Here is an 18982-nt window from a genome sequence, read left to right on the forward strand (position 1 = left end):
GAAATATTGGTACACTATTGTTCAAAAGTTTGGGGTTAGTGCGATTTTTAAGTCTCTTCTGCTCACCAAGGCTGCATTTATTTGATCAAAAATACAGTAAAAATTTGAATATTGTGAAATATTATTCCAATTTAAAATAACTGTTTTCTATTTTTGAATGTTTTTTCTAATGTAATTTATTATTGTTGTGGCAAAGCTGAATTTTCAGCATCCGGTCTTCACAGTCACATGATCCTTCAGAAATCATTCTACTGATTTGCTGCTCAAAAAACATTTCTTATTATTATCAATGTTGAAAACAGTTGTGCTGCTGAAACACAATTTCTTTACCATTCAAAGGTTTGGGGTCAGTAAGATTTTTTTAGTTATGATAAAATACTTTCAAATTTAGCACATAAATGTTACAATTTGTAGATAATTACACTATTTAGATAGTCCACTTTAGACAACCACAAGTAACTTTGCTACTACATGTCACCTAACTCTCACAGTATTAGTAGAATGTTAGGTTAGGATTAGGTGTTAGGGTTCAGGATAGTAGAATAAGTTGATATGTATAGTTGCAAAGTTACTTATAGTCAGTAGAATATCTGTTGAGGAGCATCAAAATAAAGTGTTAACAGATATCAAGCAGACAGTCAACTAATACTCTTAAGAGTTAGAAGACATGTAGTTACAAAGTTACTTAGTAGAATGTCTAAAGTGGACTATCGAAGAAAAATGGTTAGCATAACCGCACCTCAGAGTAAGGCGAAAAAGAGATCAGGAGATATTTTAGTGTACCGCATCTGAAATGTGATTATTTTTAGCATTGCTGCAGTATCAATGAGGTTTATCGTCTCTCTCCAGAGTATTTAGTATGGCTGTGCACTAAATTTGTCATGATTTACAAAACCCCATATGACTTTCCTTTTTTTTTTTCTTTTTTTTTCATAAGAATGTATTAATTTCTGTTTGCCGTACAATTACAATATAATGGGACTGGAGCTTTGAAGCTTCAACATAGACAGAAAAGCACCATAGAAGTGTCCTACTAGTATCCTATCACAAATGCTATATTTCAAGTCTTCTGCAGTCAATTTAAGACACACTGAAAACCTTTCCCTACAGTGAGGTCTGCAATCATTCATCAAACATAACTTTCAAAACATTGATTTGTTCACGAATCTCTACATCTTTCTTGAACTATCATGAATGCACCAAGGAAAGCAAAGCCAGGCATCAAAATTTCCAGTGAATAATGGCTATTTTGCTCTGTTTTGCGCACAAAGCTATTGTATGAATTCAGACTTAGAAAATACCAAATTCTTTAATATCACACCACCTTTATGAGGCTGTTATAGTTGTCATTTTGGAGCTTGACAGCACCGGTCCTAATGCGCTTTGATTATATCCAAAATGTTCTAAAATCCTTTGTGTTTCACAGAAGAATGATAGTTTTATGGGTTTAAAATAGCATGATGAGTAACTGATGCCATTTTTGAAATATTCTTTAAGATTCTACACCAATCCGAGTAAATCTAACCGTGTTAACAATATTTGGCTATAGATGTCATTAGTGTGATGTTTATGATCTAATGCCTTGCTTGTGTGCATATGCCGTATCTGATAAATGGTTTTCATTTATCTTTTCTCTCTCTCGCTGTCTGTCTCCGCTGTAGTTATGCAAGTTCCACTGTACCGTCTGATCTCGATCACGTTTTATCTCCCGAGTTTCATAGCTTTCTCTTCTTAGTTGCTCCATCTGTCTCCGTTTCTCTCCATTCTCTTTATCTGATAATTGGAGCCATATTAAACCATTGCACATCAATTTAACAAAATGGCTTTACTCTGTCAAAAACAAACCACTTGTGGTGAAATTGAAAGCATAAAATTTTAACTTATTTTCATTTTTCAAAAGTTCAAAGTAATCTTTTGATATGGAGCATAGCATCTACTTATAATGTTCTCTTACAGGTACAGTGGTGTACCATAGCATAGCATTAGATGCAATAGCAAAGTACATTGATATATAGTATATAACATGAGACTGATTGATTACCACATTAAGTACTTTGGTATTTACTTTAAAACGTGCTATTGTGATGGGTCAGTGTCTAAAGACTGCCCTACAGACACAGCAAGACAGCTCGTGGCTGTGTACGGGATGATTTTGGCTGTAGTATAGAAAGCTCTTGTGTTTGGTTGGTGGCCAGGACGTGCTGAGGAAAGCTGGGCATGCCACATTGCTCGCTGTTTCACACCCTTATGGAAACCTGCACAGACAACTCAAGCAGAAAGAGCTAATTTAGGAGCTGCATGCTTATCTAAGCTTGAAAGGAAGGCTGACTGTGAGAGAGATTAAGTGAGGGAAAATGGAAGAAGAATGGTGATATACAGTAGGAACAGGTTTACAAAAGGAGTACACAGTGATGCCCATGGGCATTATTTATAATTTGTTTTTCTTTTTTTTGTCAATCAATAACCAAGTTTCCACCGAAATTACCCAGAATAATTTTTCCCAGGAACTCCCCCCCCCCCCCCGGACCTGTTGCTGTTTGCATTTCCATCAAGTACTGTGATGGATTTTTGATTAACCAAACCATTTGGTCGAAAACTCGTGACTTTGGGTGTGTGAGTAAAAATAACAAATATGAGAAATTAAACTAGACAGATGTCTAAACTTGAAAACTTGTGATTATGAAGTAATCAAGAAGACCTACCTAGTAACAAGAGGGTTTGCATATGAAGAACCAATCAAATGGTAGGGAAATTACAGTATATAATGTTTCATGTGATTTTTGCCATACCCCTATTCTTTAAAAACTGTTGTATTCGTATTTGCTGATGGGATTCTCTCTGAAATTTGTCTGAGATCCTCCGGTCGTGCTTCTTCTTGGGGGAGATTCTCTGAGAACTGCTCAGGAAACTCTCCCGGCTGTGATTAAAGCATTTAGAGGACATTTGCTGAAGTCTGTCTGTTTATTATTGCTGTGCAGCAAGTTAGTTAGGGGAACAAGTTAGGGTAAGGAACTCAAAGCCAGTTGTCGACTGTAGACGCAAGAGTTAGAGTATAAAGATTATTGGGTGTCGATTGTAGAAGCCCCAGATATATTTATTAAGTGTCGACTGTAGACGCTTGGGTGTCAATCGGAGACGCCCCAGGTAAGGTTCCAGGTACATAAGAAATCTACCACAGTACCGTGAATATTAGGCAAATTAGTCTGGTGACGTAGCCTGGCTAACGTCAGACCTCGTCTCATTGAGACGTGGTCTGGGAACCAAGTTAATTTTCTCGTATTTGAGGCGTGGTTTACGAATGCCCAGAGCCGTTTATTGGGCGCTACGAATGTCTATCAAATGCGCCTGTATGTAGCTCATAGCCAATCGTTTCATTTATACCAGATGACGTATGTAGAGCGACATAAATTCGACGAGGAAGAAGGCGATGGGTCATAGATTTATGTGTACACGATGGCGTTCAGCGACTTTTGCCATTTGTGCAAGACAAACATGAGGGTAGAAGGTAAATCTGCAGTGCACATGTTGATATAAACAAACTGCTTCGGTGCGTCGCATAGACGTCGTCATCGTCTTGCTGCTCCCTCCCCGTTCTGTGATTAGTCCCCTCGCTGAGGCGAAAATCTGATCCATGGTATCCAGGCTGCCCAGCAGCGTGAATAAAATCGTGCTGCGCGCAAGGCAGCATGGGGTAACCCAGGCTACTGGTGACGTTGGACTGCGCGCAACTTTCCAGTTCCCGCTGGATTTCGTCCTCCGCATATAAGCCTAATAAAGCCTCATTATCAGTCCACCGGTCATATTTTTTAAAACTGTATTGTTGATTCGAATAGCAAACTGATCACCGCAACAGACTTTTAAAAATGTTGGTTGAAATAAAATGCTGCGTGGAGTTAACTAATTAAAATGCTGCGTGAAATCAACCAATCAGCATGTTCAGAGCCCAAGTCCCACCCTGAACTTTCAAAAAGTACTACCTCACGAGCAGGTGCTTTAGCCGCATTTCCACCTCAGGAACTTTCCCCAGGAACTAAGGACTTTGGGATGGTACTAGGTGTGTTTTGACCGCAGGGACCAGGGTCTAAATTAAGTTCCGGGTAAAAACTTCCCCCTCAGAAAGTCCCTGTTCGCGACAAATTTTTTGCTTATGTTAAACTGATGAATCATTGTCCTCAACTTCATTGTGATAAGTTTATAATTTATAAACACAATCTGTTTTTCTACCTATTTACCCCTGTTCCTTTTTTCACTTTTCTTTTAGGGATCATTCGTCCTCCAGTTTCGGCCGCTGATATATGTCCCATTAACCAAACCCCTGCGTGGAACCGAACCCTGTCTCAATCCATCTCCTGGACCTGAAGGCAAAGCGGAGATCAGATTCCTTACATCACAAATCCAGTTCTTATTACCATTTTGGCTACTACAAATGGACAGGAAAAATCCACCCTGCATTAAACGAAAGGATGTAGTAATGCTCATAGCAGATGATTTGGACGGAAAATGCTGTGATACTGAGAAATGTTATATTCAGTTTATTTTTCTTTTTTCAATGCTTTAATCCCTCTGAGACTCTAAATATGGACCTTTGAGATTCCTGACTGGTATCCGGCAGCCTTTATTTTTTTTCTGGTTTGGTTCCTTATTTCATACCCTTACTTGATACTCAAGCCTGTTGGGTATTTTAGAAGTGGGTTATGGAATCGCCTTTTTAGATGCCAAACCTCAGATATCTTGAAGAAGGAGAAAACATCAACAGCTAGTGCTGTGAGTGGGTTTGTTGGCCCGTTTGGGCCTAAACCCAAACCTCAGCTTTTTTTAAGGCCATTTGGCACCCAGGAACAATCTCTGCATGATCTCCACCGTTCCTTGAATATGGACTTTTAAAAGATCTGATTGGCATTCGATGCTCTTTGAGTTGAGATTTGGAGGCATAGGAAACCCTCAATCATCTGGATTGGATGTGTTCAAGAAATCTTAAGGTCGCAAACCCAAGATTGTTATGAATTTCGGAAGTCAAATTTATATACTCATAATTTTAGATGACACGACTGCTTCTAGAGAACTTAAGTAAGGAGAAAACTTGTGCTGACTTGGGTTTGGTGGTGCTTCTTGGGCCTAACCCAAATATAACCTTGTTTTAAGGCCATTTTCCACCCAGAAACTAACTCTGTAGGACCTCCGCTATTCCTCAAAGACTTTGAAAATGAACTCTTGAGAGATCTGACTGGGATTAGATGCTCTTTGAGCTGAGTTTTGGAGACCCAGCAAACCCTCAATCTTTTGGATTAAATGTGCTTAAAATACCTTGAGGTCGTAAACCCAAGTTTGTTATGAATTTCTGAAGTTAAATTCTGTGTCTTTACTTCATATTAGATGCCACCACCACTTCCAGAGAACTTAAGGAAGGAGAAAACTTCCACCAACTAGGGCTTGTTGGCACGTATTGAGCCCAAACCCAATTCTCACCCCCTTTCCCCCCTTTTTGGCCATTTGGCTCCTATTTCTTCCCTCCATCTCATCCCGACCTCCACCATTCGCCCCTCGCTGGCCACGGCAGTCCTCCCTCCCCGTTCCCGCCCCCACCACCATCCCCCTCCCCATCACCCAACCTCTTCCCCACACCACACTCCCCATCACCCAACCACTTCCCCACACCACACTCCCCATCACCCAACCTCTTCCCCACACCACACTCCCCATCACCCAACTTCTTCCCCACACCACACTCCCCATCACCCAACCTCTTCCCCACACCACACTCCCCATCACCCAACTTCTTCCCCACACCACACTCCTCAGCCCTCCAACCAAGTCACCATGGCAACCGGCACTACCACCTCCGCCCGTGAACATCTCCTAGTGGTGCGGAGGCGCACTCCTCACATGCGCTACACGCTGAGCCCTGAAAACCTCCGCAGCCTTTCATCGCATGGTGGCTCTGCCAATGGGGCGAGCTCTAGAGGAGGAGCACCTGAACCGATGGGCCTGCAGCGGGCCAACAGTGATACCGACCTGGTGACGTCGGATAGTCGTTCCTCCTTAACAGCCTCTACGTACCAGTTCACACTTGGGCGAGGGCAAAACCTGGTCATCTCTTGGGACATCAAGGAGGAGGTGGATGCCACTGACTGGATTGGGCTGTACCAAATTGGTAAGATGTTTTGGGGTTTGGGGAAACTCTCTATTGAAAGTATTTAATTATATTACTTTTAAGGAAGGTAAACCTATATTTACTGACCGTTACTTCCCTCATTCCATAATTTTAGACAAACGGGTAGTTCCGGTCAAAACTAACGGCATTGATTGAGCTAATGTTGTTAGGCTCAAACAAGCAGATTGCAGTTCCATTTAGTGCCACTAGAAGTGCAGAAATTGCAGATTTGCAGCTTGAAGTGAAGTGATGTGGAGAAGGGTTTGTCTCCTCAAAATAGCAGGCCTAATTTTTCATGCAGAGAATGTAGCCTGTAGACATTATTATTGCAGTTCAGCAGTTTTGTGTCAAAAGAGACCTTATTTTGACACCTTACACTGCTCATTTGTGTAGACTAGATGTCATGCACACTGCTTAGCCCAACATGACTATATATATATAGTGTAAATTTTGAAGTCAGCATGAAATGTTGTTTGCAACACATTTTACTTCCATAATCTGAAGTATTTCAGACTAAAACCAAGCACAATTGTGCTAATTTTAATCATTTGTAATGCGTTACCCCATAATTAGCTTTGAATGTTCTCTAGATAATCTTATGATCTCCTGAGTGACTTTCTCTGAGTGAGAGAAAACCATATCTGGTCTGAAAAGATGGATGAATGATGGAAAAATATTATTCTCTCTGTTGCCGCTCCATTGAGCTGGACAGGCTGTAACCCAGAGGTGGGCGTTATGACCAAACTCTTATTGTGTCATACGAGTAATTTTATATAACAGTAACGGTATAGTATTGCAATATTTCAACCCCAATTTGTATATATATATATTTTACATTTTACAAGCATGAATTAATATTGATAATCAAGTAAATTAAATATTTAACAAATGAATGTTACTTCATATCATTTGATTGACTTTTTTTGCTTTATTTGTAATTAATTTATTTAAATTTGTTAGTAAATGCAAACATCACACGTACACTGGATGCAGCACACCAAAATCATCAAAATTAAATCACTCTCATTTTGGGATGTTCATTTCGGGGTTTTCTTCCTGACTAACAACTGACGCTCGTTAACCGACAAGATTATGTTACATTAGAGTAGATAATGGAGCAGCATAAACAACATAATGTGAGGATTCACACATCGGGTGTGTCCCACCTGCAGCGCTTCTGTGAATGGATGAAAACAGAATAAAAATATATAGGCCTATTTGCTAAATAGTTTAATAAAACGAAAGAAAAAACTATGCGACAAGTACTTTTTTTTGTGACACGCTCCACAAAAAGTTAATCGAAAGGAAACCAGGACGACAGAAAGTGAATCCTGTTTGTCTTCTTTATTTTACAAAAGCACAATATTTTGCTTTGTTTTGAGGCTACACAAATAAAAGTTACAGTTTTTAATGATGTCTTACTCTTATCTGTATGATCTTAAATGAGTATATATGGTAGTTAGTTAGTTTATGAGCATCCTACTCCCATTATAATCAACAAAGCTTTGTATCACATCAAGTAATATAGCAGAAACCAGACATTTCTACCATTGCATGGTGAATACTGTCATACCGCCCAGCCTGTAACTGTGTTTATGTTGATGAAGGCAGAGAAGACTGAAAGGGAATGAGCAAATGAAAACAGACAAACTGCTGACTCTGTTATACACTGGCTTAATTGCAGCATGTCATTAGCTACATTTTATCTCGTCTTCTCCTCCGCACTTGCACTGATGGTTGAATCTAATTACTCAGCATTATTGTAGATGCTTTTGAGAGCCCATAACCGCCGTAGTTTTGATTTGTAGAGGAGAGGTGGGAGGATTAGCGTCCCATGAGATGCCAACCAACCATGAAAAAGCTCAACCCACCAGTATCCCTAGATACAGACTAGCTGAGAAACTGCAGTACAATTAACCATTTACTGACTTGCAATGAACTATGCACACATTTGTTACGTTTGGAGACATTATTCTTTTATCCTTTACGATAATTGCAGGTAAAGTGGACACATTTGATTTCATTTTCCCACTGTATAGTGAAGTGATGATTAGCTATTTCAAATTAATTAGCTAACCATAAAAATACATTTTAAATTAAATACAATTATATTGTCTGAGAGGCAAATCCATTTGGCATCATATTCTTAAATAACGCCAGTGACTAAATTATCAGAAAGTGCTGTAAATTTTGAAATGTTTGGATCTGTCTTTCTGGGTCTAATGTTTTTAAAGTTATGTTTGTAATGTAAACAAGTTAAGTTTTCTTTCTTACACAAGAAAGAAAAATTATACTTCATAAGTAACATTTTCTCAGCTAAAGATAAGCATTAGCTTGAATCAAATGTATCAAAACCGCGTCGGTAATACTATCTCTATAGATTTGGCTTCTTGGAAGTGGGAATTTAGTGGTGCAAGTTACAGTAATGATACCTTGAATTATGCAGCTCGGTGCTGTTACTTCTCTGTGATTTGTCTTTTGCTTTGCAAATGGTCAATATCCAAAAAGTAACTTTGAGGGGCACGAGTAATTTAGGGATTGAATATTGATATCATAAAACCCCTCAAGCACCCACACAAGCATCATGCAATCATTACTCGTGGATTATTTAGAAATAGTACAAATATTGTTTATATAAGAGTTCATGATTTAGTTGACATACAAACTAGCTTTTTTATTATATTGATTTATTTATATTATTATATACAGTACAAGTGTAAGTAATCTGTTATGTGGTATGAGCACAGGTCTGCTTGACAGTCATGGTCAGTGAAAGCCGATCCTCACTCTGCTAGCCAGCTTCACGGGGCCATCGATCAGGACGGGGGAATTCCTCTGTGGCGTGTCCCAGAGAAAGGCCTCCGCTCAGGGATTGTGCCCCTCATCGATCCGCTCAGATCCTCTGGAGTTTCATTCATAGTCTTATTTTCCCCACGGGACTGACCTAGGCCTGATTCATGACCTGTGCTACACACAAACAGAACAACTGCCTTAATATGACCAGTTTTTTATGACCAAACGATGACCAAAAGCTTGATTTGGCTGATTTTTTTTTTTTTTTTTAAACAATAATTAAAATATTTATCTCATGAGTTTTATATAATTTTTGTTAAAAAGATATCCATCACAAAATCTATACCAACAACACACTTGGTCAAATCTCAGCCCAAAGTCAAAAGAAATAAAAAAATATATTTTCCATAAAGAGATTAAAGCCTGTTTTTAGTTCGTTTGCATTATGATAACATTTTCATGGCAAATTAAGCACATTTTCCTCATTTTTACTTAATCGGACAAAAATAAAAAGAGGTCAAGTACGGTAAAAGTCAATACAAAGTAAATCTCTTTATATTGTACATCATACAAAAATAAATATTATATAATTTGTTCTACTGCCGTTTTATGCTGGTTTAAATAACTAAAAGGAACATTTGTTAATTTTTTTCTTCGTAATTGAGAATAATGGGGATTACAAAAAACGTCCTTTGTAAAACGTCTAGGCACGTTACATTAATGATCATTTGAGGGCAAAATTGTCATGAAAATGTCCTGAAATAATGAAAAAGAATCATAATGGTGTTTAAAATATTTTGTTTTCTTCTTTATTTTTTATTATTTTATATATATATATTTGTTTTTAGGTTTCAGGATCCAACTGTAAATACATTTGCGGATGAGAAGGTCTTTTAACACTTTCAGATAAACAAGAGTCAGACAGCTGTACATTTTCTGTTATTTCTCTCCTTTTATTGTCACATTAGTTAAGTGTGTTAACTGTGTTACATTTAACACTTTAAATATTGCATTATTTGACCATGTGCTCAGAATATGTCCTGATTTTACAGTAAAGCATTTAGCTGGTTTTTCTGGGAAACACAATGATGCACGGCACTGCTGGAGTCAGAGATGATCGATTTTTACGTGAGTCATGTGACACGTGGGGTGAATTGTGGGTTTTTGTAGACGTTGAGGAACAGAGGCCCAGTGTCAGCGCAGTGATATAGTTTCAGATGAGCTGCTGTAGATCACAGTAGACAAGGCTGGTCTATTCACTGAGGGTCCGACTGAATAAAGAGCCTCTCAAAATTACTGATCGCAGGCTGCTATCACACCGAGAGACAAACTTCTCACTTCTGAATGGCCCATTCTTCTTCATGATTCATTTTATGATTGTTTGGAAATGCACACCGGCAGGTCCATTCTCTGATATACACTCAATTAGTTTTCAATTGCCCTGCTCAAAAGTTTCTCTTTCATAGCTCATGAGATTCAGTGGAGTTAGTTAAGTATATATCGGATGTGACCTCAGAGTCTGACACTACTATGGAAATTGTGCAAATGGATTCTGGATCATATTGTGCTGCTTGTTAGTTTTTCTGAATGCATAGATGGATAATGCTAAAAATCTTTCTTTGAACTGTATTTAACTCTGACTGCATGAAATATACAGCTTGCAGCTAGAAAAGTAAAAATTAAGTTTCACAAAAACTTTTATTCTTGTAATAGAGAAAATAATAATTTTTTTGGAGATTTTTTTATTTTATTATGTCAAATTGATTTTGTATTTTTATATTAGGTCACACTGCACCCAATTCTGCTTTGCTTGTCAAATCCAATCTTTAGATTTACTGTCTGGACTGTCATTTAGCAAGTGCTGAAATCTGTATACATCTGACTTTTTATGATGCATCTCGAATTAATAACTTGAAATCAAATATTTTCCAAACATCTTATTTAATTTTTTTAAATTGCATACAAAAGTGGTCAGAACAAGTTTGCTTAAAATCAGATTCCTTAATTATTATCAGTTTTTGGGCAACTGAACAGGTTTGACTCACACATTGGCGTCTTTATAAGGCCTTATTCCACCTAAATCAGACTGATTGCTTAATTGGGAGATTTGTCACTAGATGTTATTCTCTCTTTTGTTCAGAGACGGTTGGTCCAGACCCAGAGGGCAGAAAGGAGAAACAGATTGTGTCACGGAGAGATAATCAGTGGGTCATTGGGTCTCTGGTTTATGTGGCTGTATTGATTAGACGAGCTCAGACTGGAAACTGAAGCTAATGTGCTCATGGACTCAGTTCACACACACACAGTGTCTGTAGCTCTGAATCACGGACAATCACTTCATTAGTGCATGCTTTTTACTTTGCCACTTGAAATTAAGATTCATTATTCTACATCTTATTAAAATGTATATTTTTAAATAATTTTCTGTATTAAAATAAAATAAAAGCTAAATTGTTTATGTAGATTTAAAATGTTATATTTTATATAATTATATAGAGATAGTGTACACACACACACACACACACACACACACACACACACACACACGCACGCACGCACGCACACACACTGTAAAAAAATAATTTCATGATTTATCACAGCTTTTTATCTTTTGTCAAATCAACTTTCATAATTAATGTGTGAAGATAACAAACTATTTTGAGTTTCTGTTTATTACACCATTCTTCTTCATTGTATTAACTCAATTTTTTTATTACAACGAACTAAAAATTTTAAGGCATCAAACTTGCTTTTTTCAGTTAAACCAACACGTTTTTTTACAGTACACACCTGCCCATCACAGGAAACATTCTGCATTTTAATAAAACATTGTTTTTTAATGTTTTTTAAGCTATTTGAATTACGAGGACTCATGAAATGTCCTCATAAACCACGTTTAAGTTGTAATACCAGTGTAATACACGTCATTAAACAAATTTGTGTCCTCATAAATCACATAAACAAGAGGAACACACACACACACACACACACACACACACACACACACACACACACACACACACACACACACACACACACACACACACACACACACACACACACACATACCACACACACCACACACACCACACACACACACACACACACACACACAATAATAATATATAAATCATAGTCATCATAGAAATCATAATATAAATATAATAATTATAATATAGAAATCATAAATGATTAAAATATTTTAATGAACTAATTAAATAATTTCAAAATGTAATTTCTTTAATAACTTTTTAAATAACTTTTTAAAAATAGATTAGATTTATATATTACTCAGTAAATATAAATACATTATGAATAATCTCTCTCTCTCTCTCTCTCTCTCTCTCTCTCTCTCTCTCTCTCTCTCTCTCTCTCTCTCTCTCTCTCTCTCTCTCTCTCTCTCTCTCTCTCTCTCTCTATATATATATATATATATATTAATAATTTATTTTCATAATATTAATTTAATAATATATATATATATATATATACATTTAATTTATAATTAATATTAATAACATATTAATAATAATTACAAATATATATTATTATTATTATTAACATAATTTATATAAATATATAAATTGTCACACAATCCTTCATTATTCTTGAGTATGCGGTTTTTACTGTATATGCATGATAGGGCATTAAGCTACAGTATATTACGGCTCTCTCTGTATGGAGAGATCTATGGAGAAACAGAAGGGAGCTGGCTGGAGGTTAGTGTGATTACGGGCATGTTGAGCTGAGGAGTTAAAGAACAGGAAACACCAACATGGTTCCTTACTTTCAGGACAGACACTTTACCATTTGTTTGTTCTCAAGAGCCTTAGAAAAGACTTTAAGCTCTTGAGAGAATGTGCCTGAGGTGTGGTGGCCGATCAGCCAATCCTTGTGTTTATAATGAGAGCTATTGACTCCTGGTGGAGGCCCTTCATCTTAGTCATTTATTTATGCATAAGGCAAATAATTACACGTTTTTGTGCCGACACAGATGAGACGTGTCCCGCTAACGTTTGGGATTCGAAGAACCGCGGAGTGAACGGCACTCAGAGGGGGCAGATCGTCTGGAGGCTTGAGGCCGGACCTTACTTCATGGAGCGTAAGTGAGAGTGTTAAGAAAAATCATATGTGCTTTCTTTTTCAGAGAATTGTGCTACTGTGAAAGAAATAATGAATCAATGGATCTGACAAAGTTTACAAGTTTACTGGCATCAAATGTTTGGTATACCGTTCAAAAGTTTTGGGTCAGTATATAGTATTAAAATATCATAGTATTCTTAAAGAAGCAAATCAGCATATTATAATGATTTCTGAAGGATCATGTGATACTGAAGGCTGGAGTAATAATGCTGAAAATTCAGTTTTGCATCACAGGAATAAATTACATTTTAAAATATATTAAAATGGAAACAGTAATTTTAAATCGTAATAAGACTTCACAGTATTACTGTTTTTACTGTATTTTTGATCAAATAAATGAAGCCTTGGTGGCCATAAGAGGCTACACAAAAATATATTACAGATTTTTAGAACTTTTGAACGGTATTGTAGAAACTTTAAGTTTAGTAGCAGCAATCTAGCTAGATGTAAGAGAACAAAAGTGCATGTTCTGTCAAATACAAAATTTTTCATTTATGTCTGTGATATTAACTTTACGAATAATCAACAATGTTTGAGCGCTTTACATGTTGGTCAGACAAACCTGTCCTGTACAACTGCGCAGTGTATATTTCTATATTTATTGTGTTGAATTTTTGGGATGTTTAGGAGCAAGTAAAGCTGAAATGAGATGTAAATGTGAAAGACAATCTAAATAATTAACAGATATTTTGTTCACTTACTACTAAATGTCTCTGACAAAATGCTTGAATATCGATGCAATGAATCTCGCAAGCTTTGGCAAGATTTCTTCTTTGAAATTATTGTATTATAAAATAATATATTGTATTATATAGCAGCCAATCAGATTCCAGCTTTTTCCATTTTTGTGTGGATTATGAATCAGATGGTCTGTGCGCGTCCTGCCTTAGGCTGAAACAATAATCAAATATGAGAATAATAATGGAGATACCATATGTGCTGTTTCTATTTCAAATATTTGAGCCCTCAGAAACATGATCTTGTGTTTATATTTCTCAGCTGAGACCAAAATCTGTTTCAAATATTACCATGGAGTGAGTGGAGCGTTGAGGGCCACAACCTCCTGCATCACTGTCAAGAACCCGGGAGTTACAGTAAGTGTCTGACTCTGTTGAGGATTGGATTTGAAACATTGAGTCGCTGGCATCAGATTGGGTCCCTTTGTAAATCTTTGAATTGTGGTCGAAAAGAGTATTTTCACTCTCATCAAAATGGCATAACGTTACATTTTCATAATAGCACCCCCACCCCTTTAACCTTATTTTTTAATAGTTAGGTCAGGTCAATAGTTAGGTTAGGTCAATATTATATGTCAGAGCCATAGCTTAGACTAGAGATTAATGCAGATACTCCAACACACTGAGCTGTGGTGCTTTTTTGGGAAGCGCAGGTTCAATTGATGCCTATCATATTTCCATTATTGTCATGTCACCAATACAAAGAACAAAAAGGGATGAAAATGGAATTGGAGTTGTAGAGGACTTGGGGTTTCTCTTAGAAATATCAATTCTTCGAAAAATTTAAATAATTCACTTTTCATATTGACAAATAAATAAAATGTTTAAAACTATTTTTTCCATATTTAAAAATGTAGTCAAATGTAAGTAACAACAAATAATACATTGATAAATCATTTTAAATGCAATATTTAAACAGCACTTTTAAAGGGTTTACACTGAGGCATTTATAATCAAAAGGATCTTAAAACAGATTTTGTAATGCTTTTGAAAGTTCACAGAAGCTGCCTTTAAAAAAAAAAAAAAAAAAAATACAGTTAAAAACCACATAAAATTGTGAAACTTGATTACCATTTAAAAGAACTGTTTTCTATTTGAATATGTTTTAAATGTAATTCATTCCTGTGATGGTTAAGCTGAATTTACAGCATCATTACTCCAGTCTTCAGTGTCACATGATCCTTCAGAAATCATTCTAATATGATGATTTGCAAACATGTCTTATTATTATCAATGTTGAAAACAGTTGTGCTGCTTAATATGTACGGTATGTGTAAAACATGATACATGTTTTCAGAATTCTTTGATGAATAGAAAGTTTATAAGAATATAATTAATTTGAAACCGAAACGGTAATATTATGAATGTCGTTAATTTTAATATTGATTACATAATCTTATTGACCCCAATCTTTTGAATGGTAATTTAATTCCAAGCAATATATTTCACTAGCCCAATTTAAGTCTGTTATTGTTCTCAAGCAATGCATTAATATAAAATATAATAGATTTTTGTGTATATTGGTTATTGGTAAATTCGAACAGAGCTCATCCTTATGCACAAAGGCAGCAAAAGCATGTGTGATCGATCAGTTTCACATCGTCTCTGCCTGCATGTGTTTCTTGGTCTTTCTCTGCCTGTGTATCTGCAGGCTCCATTATGAGGCGCTGGAGTTTGCCTGAACTCCACAGAGACGTATCATGTTCACAGGCATGCAGGGAATGCACAGGAAGTAGAGAGCGCTCTTTGATATGCTTAGCGCCCGGCTGCCGACACGACGCCACAGAACTAGTCTAAAGGGCACATTCCCCCCTCTGTGACATGAGCTTGAACTTGAACCCATAGTTAACGGATTGATTCACGCGCGCAGCGTTGCTGTTTTGAACAACTGTTTGAACTTATTTTGTGCTATGGATATGAATAAATACATCGGATCACGTGACTGTGATCTGAGGTCTGCATACTTAAAGCTTATGGAATATTTTCTGGATTCAATCTGAACTGAACTTTTTATAAAATTGATGTTTTGATATAATTACTGTTTCCTCTTGCTATTTTATATGGTTTAGATTGATGCAGGACATGTTTTGAGCGAATACACACCACAAATTTGACCAAAATGTGAGTTAAATGTGCATCGGTTTGACATATGGAAATGTATAATATATTATATAGGCCTATTACATCTCACCGTCATTCAAAAGCCATCATTTTGGGGCTCTGCCACTGAACAAGTGTCTATAATCATAAATCACACTGCCACATTAATGGGCAGGAACATTATAATGTGATTAAATTATTCATAACCATGATCCTGATCCTGAATGAAAACTCCTGCCTGAACATCTCTTCTGCTAAAGTCATTATAACCACCATAGTCTTACCAATATACTGCTGTAAAATATGTTAAATTGAATAAATATATGGCATAAATATTTAATAAATATGTTGAATATGTTGAGTATACTGAATAATTCATAAAAAATGGGATCTCTTTCAAGAAATATGATTCACTCGCATAGCGTCGTTATTGCTGTTTGAACTTATTTTTGTGATATTGAATATATATATATATATAATTTTATGTTGTGTGTATATTTGTTATTGGTATATTCGAACAGAGCTTATCTTATCACCTATCAGTTAATAAATGAATATGTTTTTTGTTCTCTGTCCATTGCTTCAGCTCAGGCATTCAATCGTGCTTGTTATGTTTGTGTAGGGATATTAATTATGCAGGCTGCTAGGGCCTCTGTATCATATGTGTAATTGTGTGTTATGGTGTCCTCTGCAGGCCGGGACAGAGGGACAGGTGGACGGACAGTCTGTCACAGAACACTGCAGGAAATTGGTCAGCTTTACTTTATCAGGTAAGAATAGTGGATGTTTACCAAATATTTCTTTATGAAACTGATTTCTATATGTTAGAAGCTTTATGAGAGGCCATACAGTGATTTTACCAACCAAACCTTCCTTAACCATATAGTAAAACTATAGTAAAACAATGGATTCTTCTGAAAAACGCCAATGGTCAGTAAAGGTACTTTTTTTTTTTTTTTACTAACAATAGCCACAATATACAACGTGTGCACAAAATAATATACTGTAGTTAATTTGGCTTAAATTTAGAGTCCATCCAAAAATAACAATTCTGTCATCATTTACTCATCCTCGTGTTGTTCTAAAGGTTTATTACTTTTTGTGTGTGTGTGTGTGTGTGTGTGTGTGTGGAACATTAAAGAAGATATTTTGAAGAATGTTGATAATCAAACAGTTTTGGTTCCCATTGATTTCCATTGTATTTTTTGTCCATACAGTGGAAGTCAATGGGAACCGAAACTGTTTGATTACCAACATATCTTCTTTTAAGTTCCAGAGAAGAAAGTCATACAGGTTTGGATCGACATGAGGGTGAGTAAATGATGACAGATTTTTTATTTTGAGGTGAACTATCTGTTTAATGAATTTGACATTGCTGACTAATTTACAATGATTTCAAGTATCTCATCCTAACCTGAATATACAATCTCACAAACAAATTGATGTGTTGCTTTCTTAATTAAAACTGCTATATATCTGCCCTCTTGTGGTAATGAGCTGCTAGTGCAGATAGATAGATAGATAGATAGATAGATAGATAGATAGATAGATAGATAGATAGATAGATAGATAGATAGATAGATAGATAGATAGATAGATAGATTTTTTTACGCTGCTAGCTCAAATTGTATGTGTGTATATTGCAGATATCAGGGCTCAGGGTCTGAAGAAGGGCATGTTTTTTAATCCGGACCCCTATCTGAAGATGAGTATCCAACCAGGCAAGAGACACGGCTTCCCTACGTTCACCCACCACGGCCAAGAGAGACGAACCTCCATCATATCCAACACCACTAACCCCGTGTGGCACGGAGAGGTAAATCATATTCGGACTGGGGCAGTTAATGACGTAACCAAGTAGTGGTGACCAGTTTGAAACTAGTTTTCAGTGAGTGCTTTGTGTCCTTGAGCAAGGCTTTAACCTCAGATTTTCCAAGAAATCACTGTACTAGAATATTTGGTTATTGGAATTGGTAATATTTCTCAAACGTAAATATTTTTCTTCATTTAAAAAAACCTAGTGAATTGTACTAAAAGATAAGCCATATCAATGTATTTACATGGTACTCCAATCTACTGTTTTTCAAGAACCTCATGATATTACAGTACCATGGTACATGTCCGAAAGCTTTAAGTAAATTAGAGTAAAGTTTTGTTACCCATATATGAGATTGAACATAAGAATGAATATTATTTCACTTCCTCAGCACAGAATTTTAATAAATGTATTCTCATCCCCCTGCAGAAGTACACTTTTGTTGCACTGATGACGGACGTTTTGGAAATTGAGGTCAAGGACAAATTTGCAAAAAGTCGCCCGATCATCAAACGCTTTTTAGGTCAGCTGACGATGCCGGTGCAGAGACTACTGGAGAGACATACAGCGGGGTCAGTATTCACTATTAAATATACCTGAGGGGATCTATAATATATGAGCTTCCATTAACAGCAGAGTCATTTCCTCCAGGAACTTTGCAGTTCACTTCTGTCCACTGACATTTATGTAAACATAGGCAATAATTCAGGGGGTAACTACTATTATAAGAATAAAATTAAATGGGGAATACATTTTTTTTTTTTTTTGCTGCTTCACAAGATTATATGCGTTTTTATAAGATAGATTACAAATGTATTTTTTTTAAACTTACTTGCTTTAAACTGTTTTCTGTATGACTGTTTTGGGAAAAAAGTGATGTACATGTGAGCTACACACTTTGCCGGCGTCTACCGACAGACCATGTGAGCGGACAGCTTCACTTCAGGGTGGAGATCACCTCCAACGGACATGAAGGTAACATTTACAGGATCTTTATCAATACATACACTACCGTTCAAAAGTCATTACGATTTTTAAAGGTTTCTTATGCTCACCAAGTCTCTTTTGCTCACCAGTCTTCAGTGTCACATGTTACTTTAGAAATCATTCTAATATGCTGATTTTGCTGCTCAAGAAACATTTCTTATAACATTTCGTGTTGGTTGGTTTAGTGTGTTTTAGTTAGTTTTGCCATGCCTTGCCAGATCCATTAATCGTGGTAAAATCACTTGTGGCTTATTG

The 18982-nt window shown here is 36.4% G+C and overlaps 1 protein-coding gene across 1 annotated transcript in view; it reads left to right on the top strand.

The window, feature by feature from the left end:
* hecw2b (HECT, C2 and WW domain containing E3 ubiquitin protein ligase 2b) overlaps positions 1 to 18982 on the top strand; it is a 57819-nt gene that overhangs the window by 17274 nt on the left and 21563 nt on the right. Inside the window, exons 2-8 of the mRNA XM_079616030.1 lie at positions 4262 to 6151; positions 12939 to 13046; positions 14087 to 14181; positions 16619 to 16694; positions 17571 to 17740; positions 18170 to 18312; positions 18615 to 18715. Of these exons, the coding sequence (XP_079472156.1) occupies positions 5818 to 6151; positions 12939 to 13046; positions 14087 to 14181; positions 16619 to 16694; positions 17571 to 17740; positions 18170 to 18312; positions 18615 to 18715 (1027 nt within the window). The 5' untranslated portion in view covers positions 4262 to 5817. The remainder of the gene's footprint in view (positions 1 to 4261; positions 6152 to 12938; positions 13047 to 14086; positions 14182 to 16618; positions 16695 to 17570; positions 17741 to 18169; positions 18313 to 18614; positions 18716 to 18982) is intronic.

This window comes from Phoxinus phoxinus, assembly GCF_949152265.1.
Source record: "Phoxinus phoxinus genome assembly, chromosome: 6".
NCBI lineage: Eukaryota > Metazoa > Chordata > Actinopteri > Cypriniformes > Leuciscidae > Phoxinus > Phoxinus phoxinus.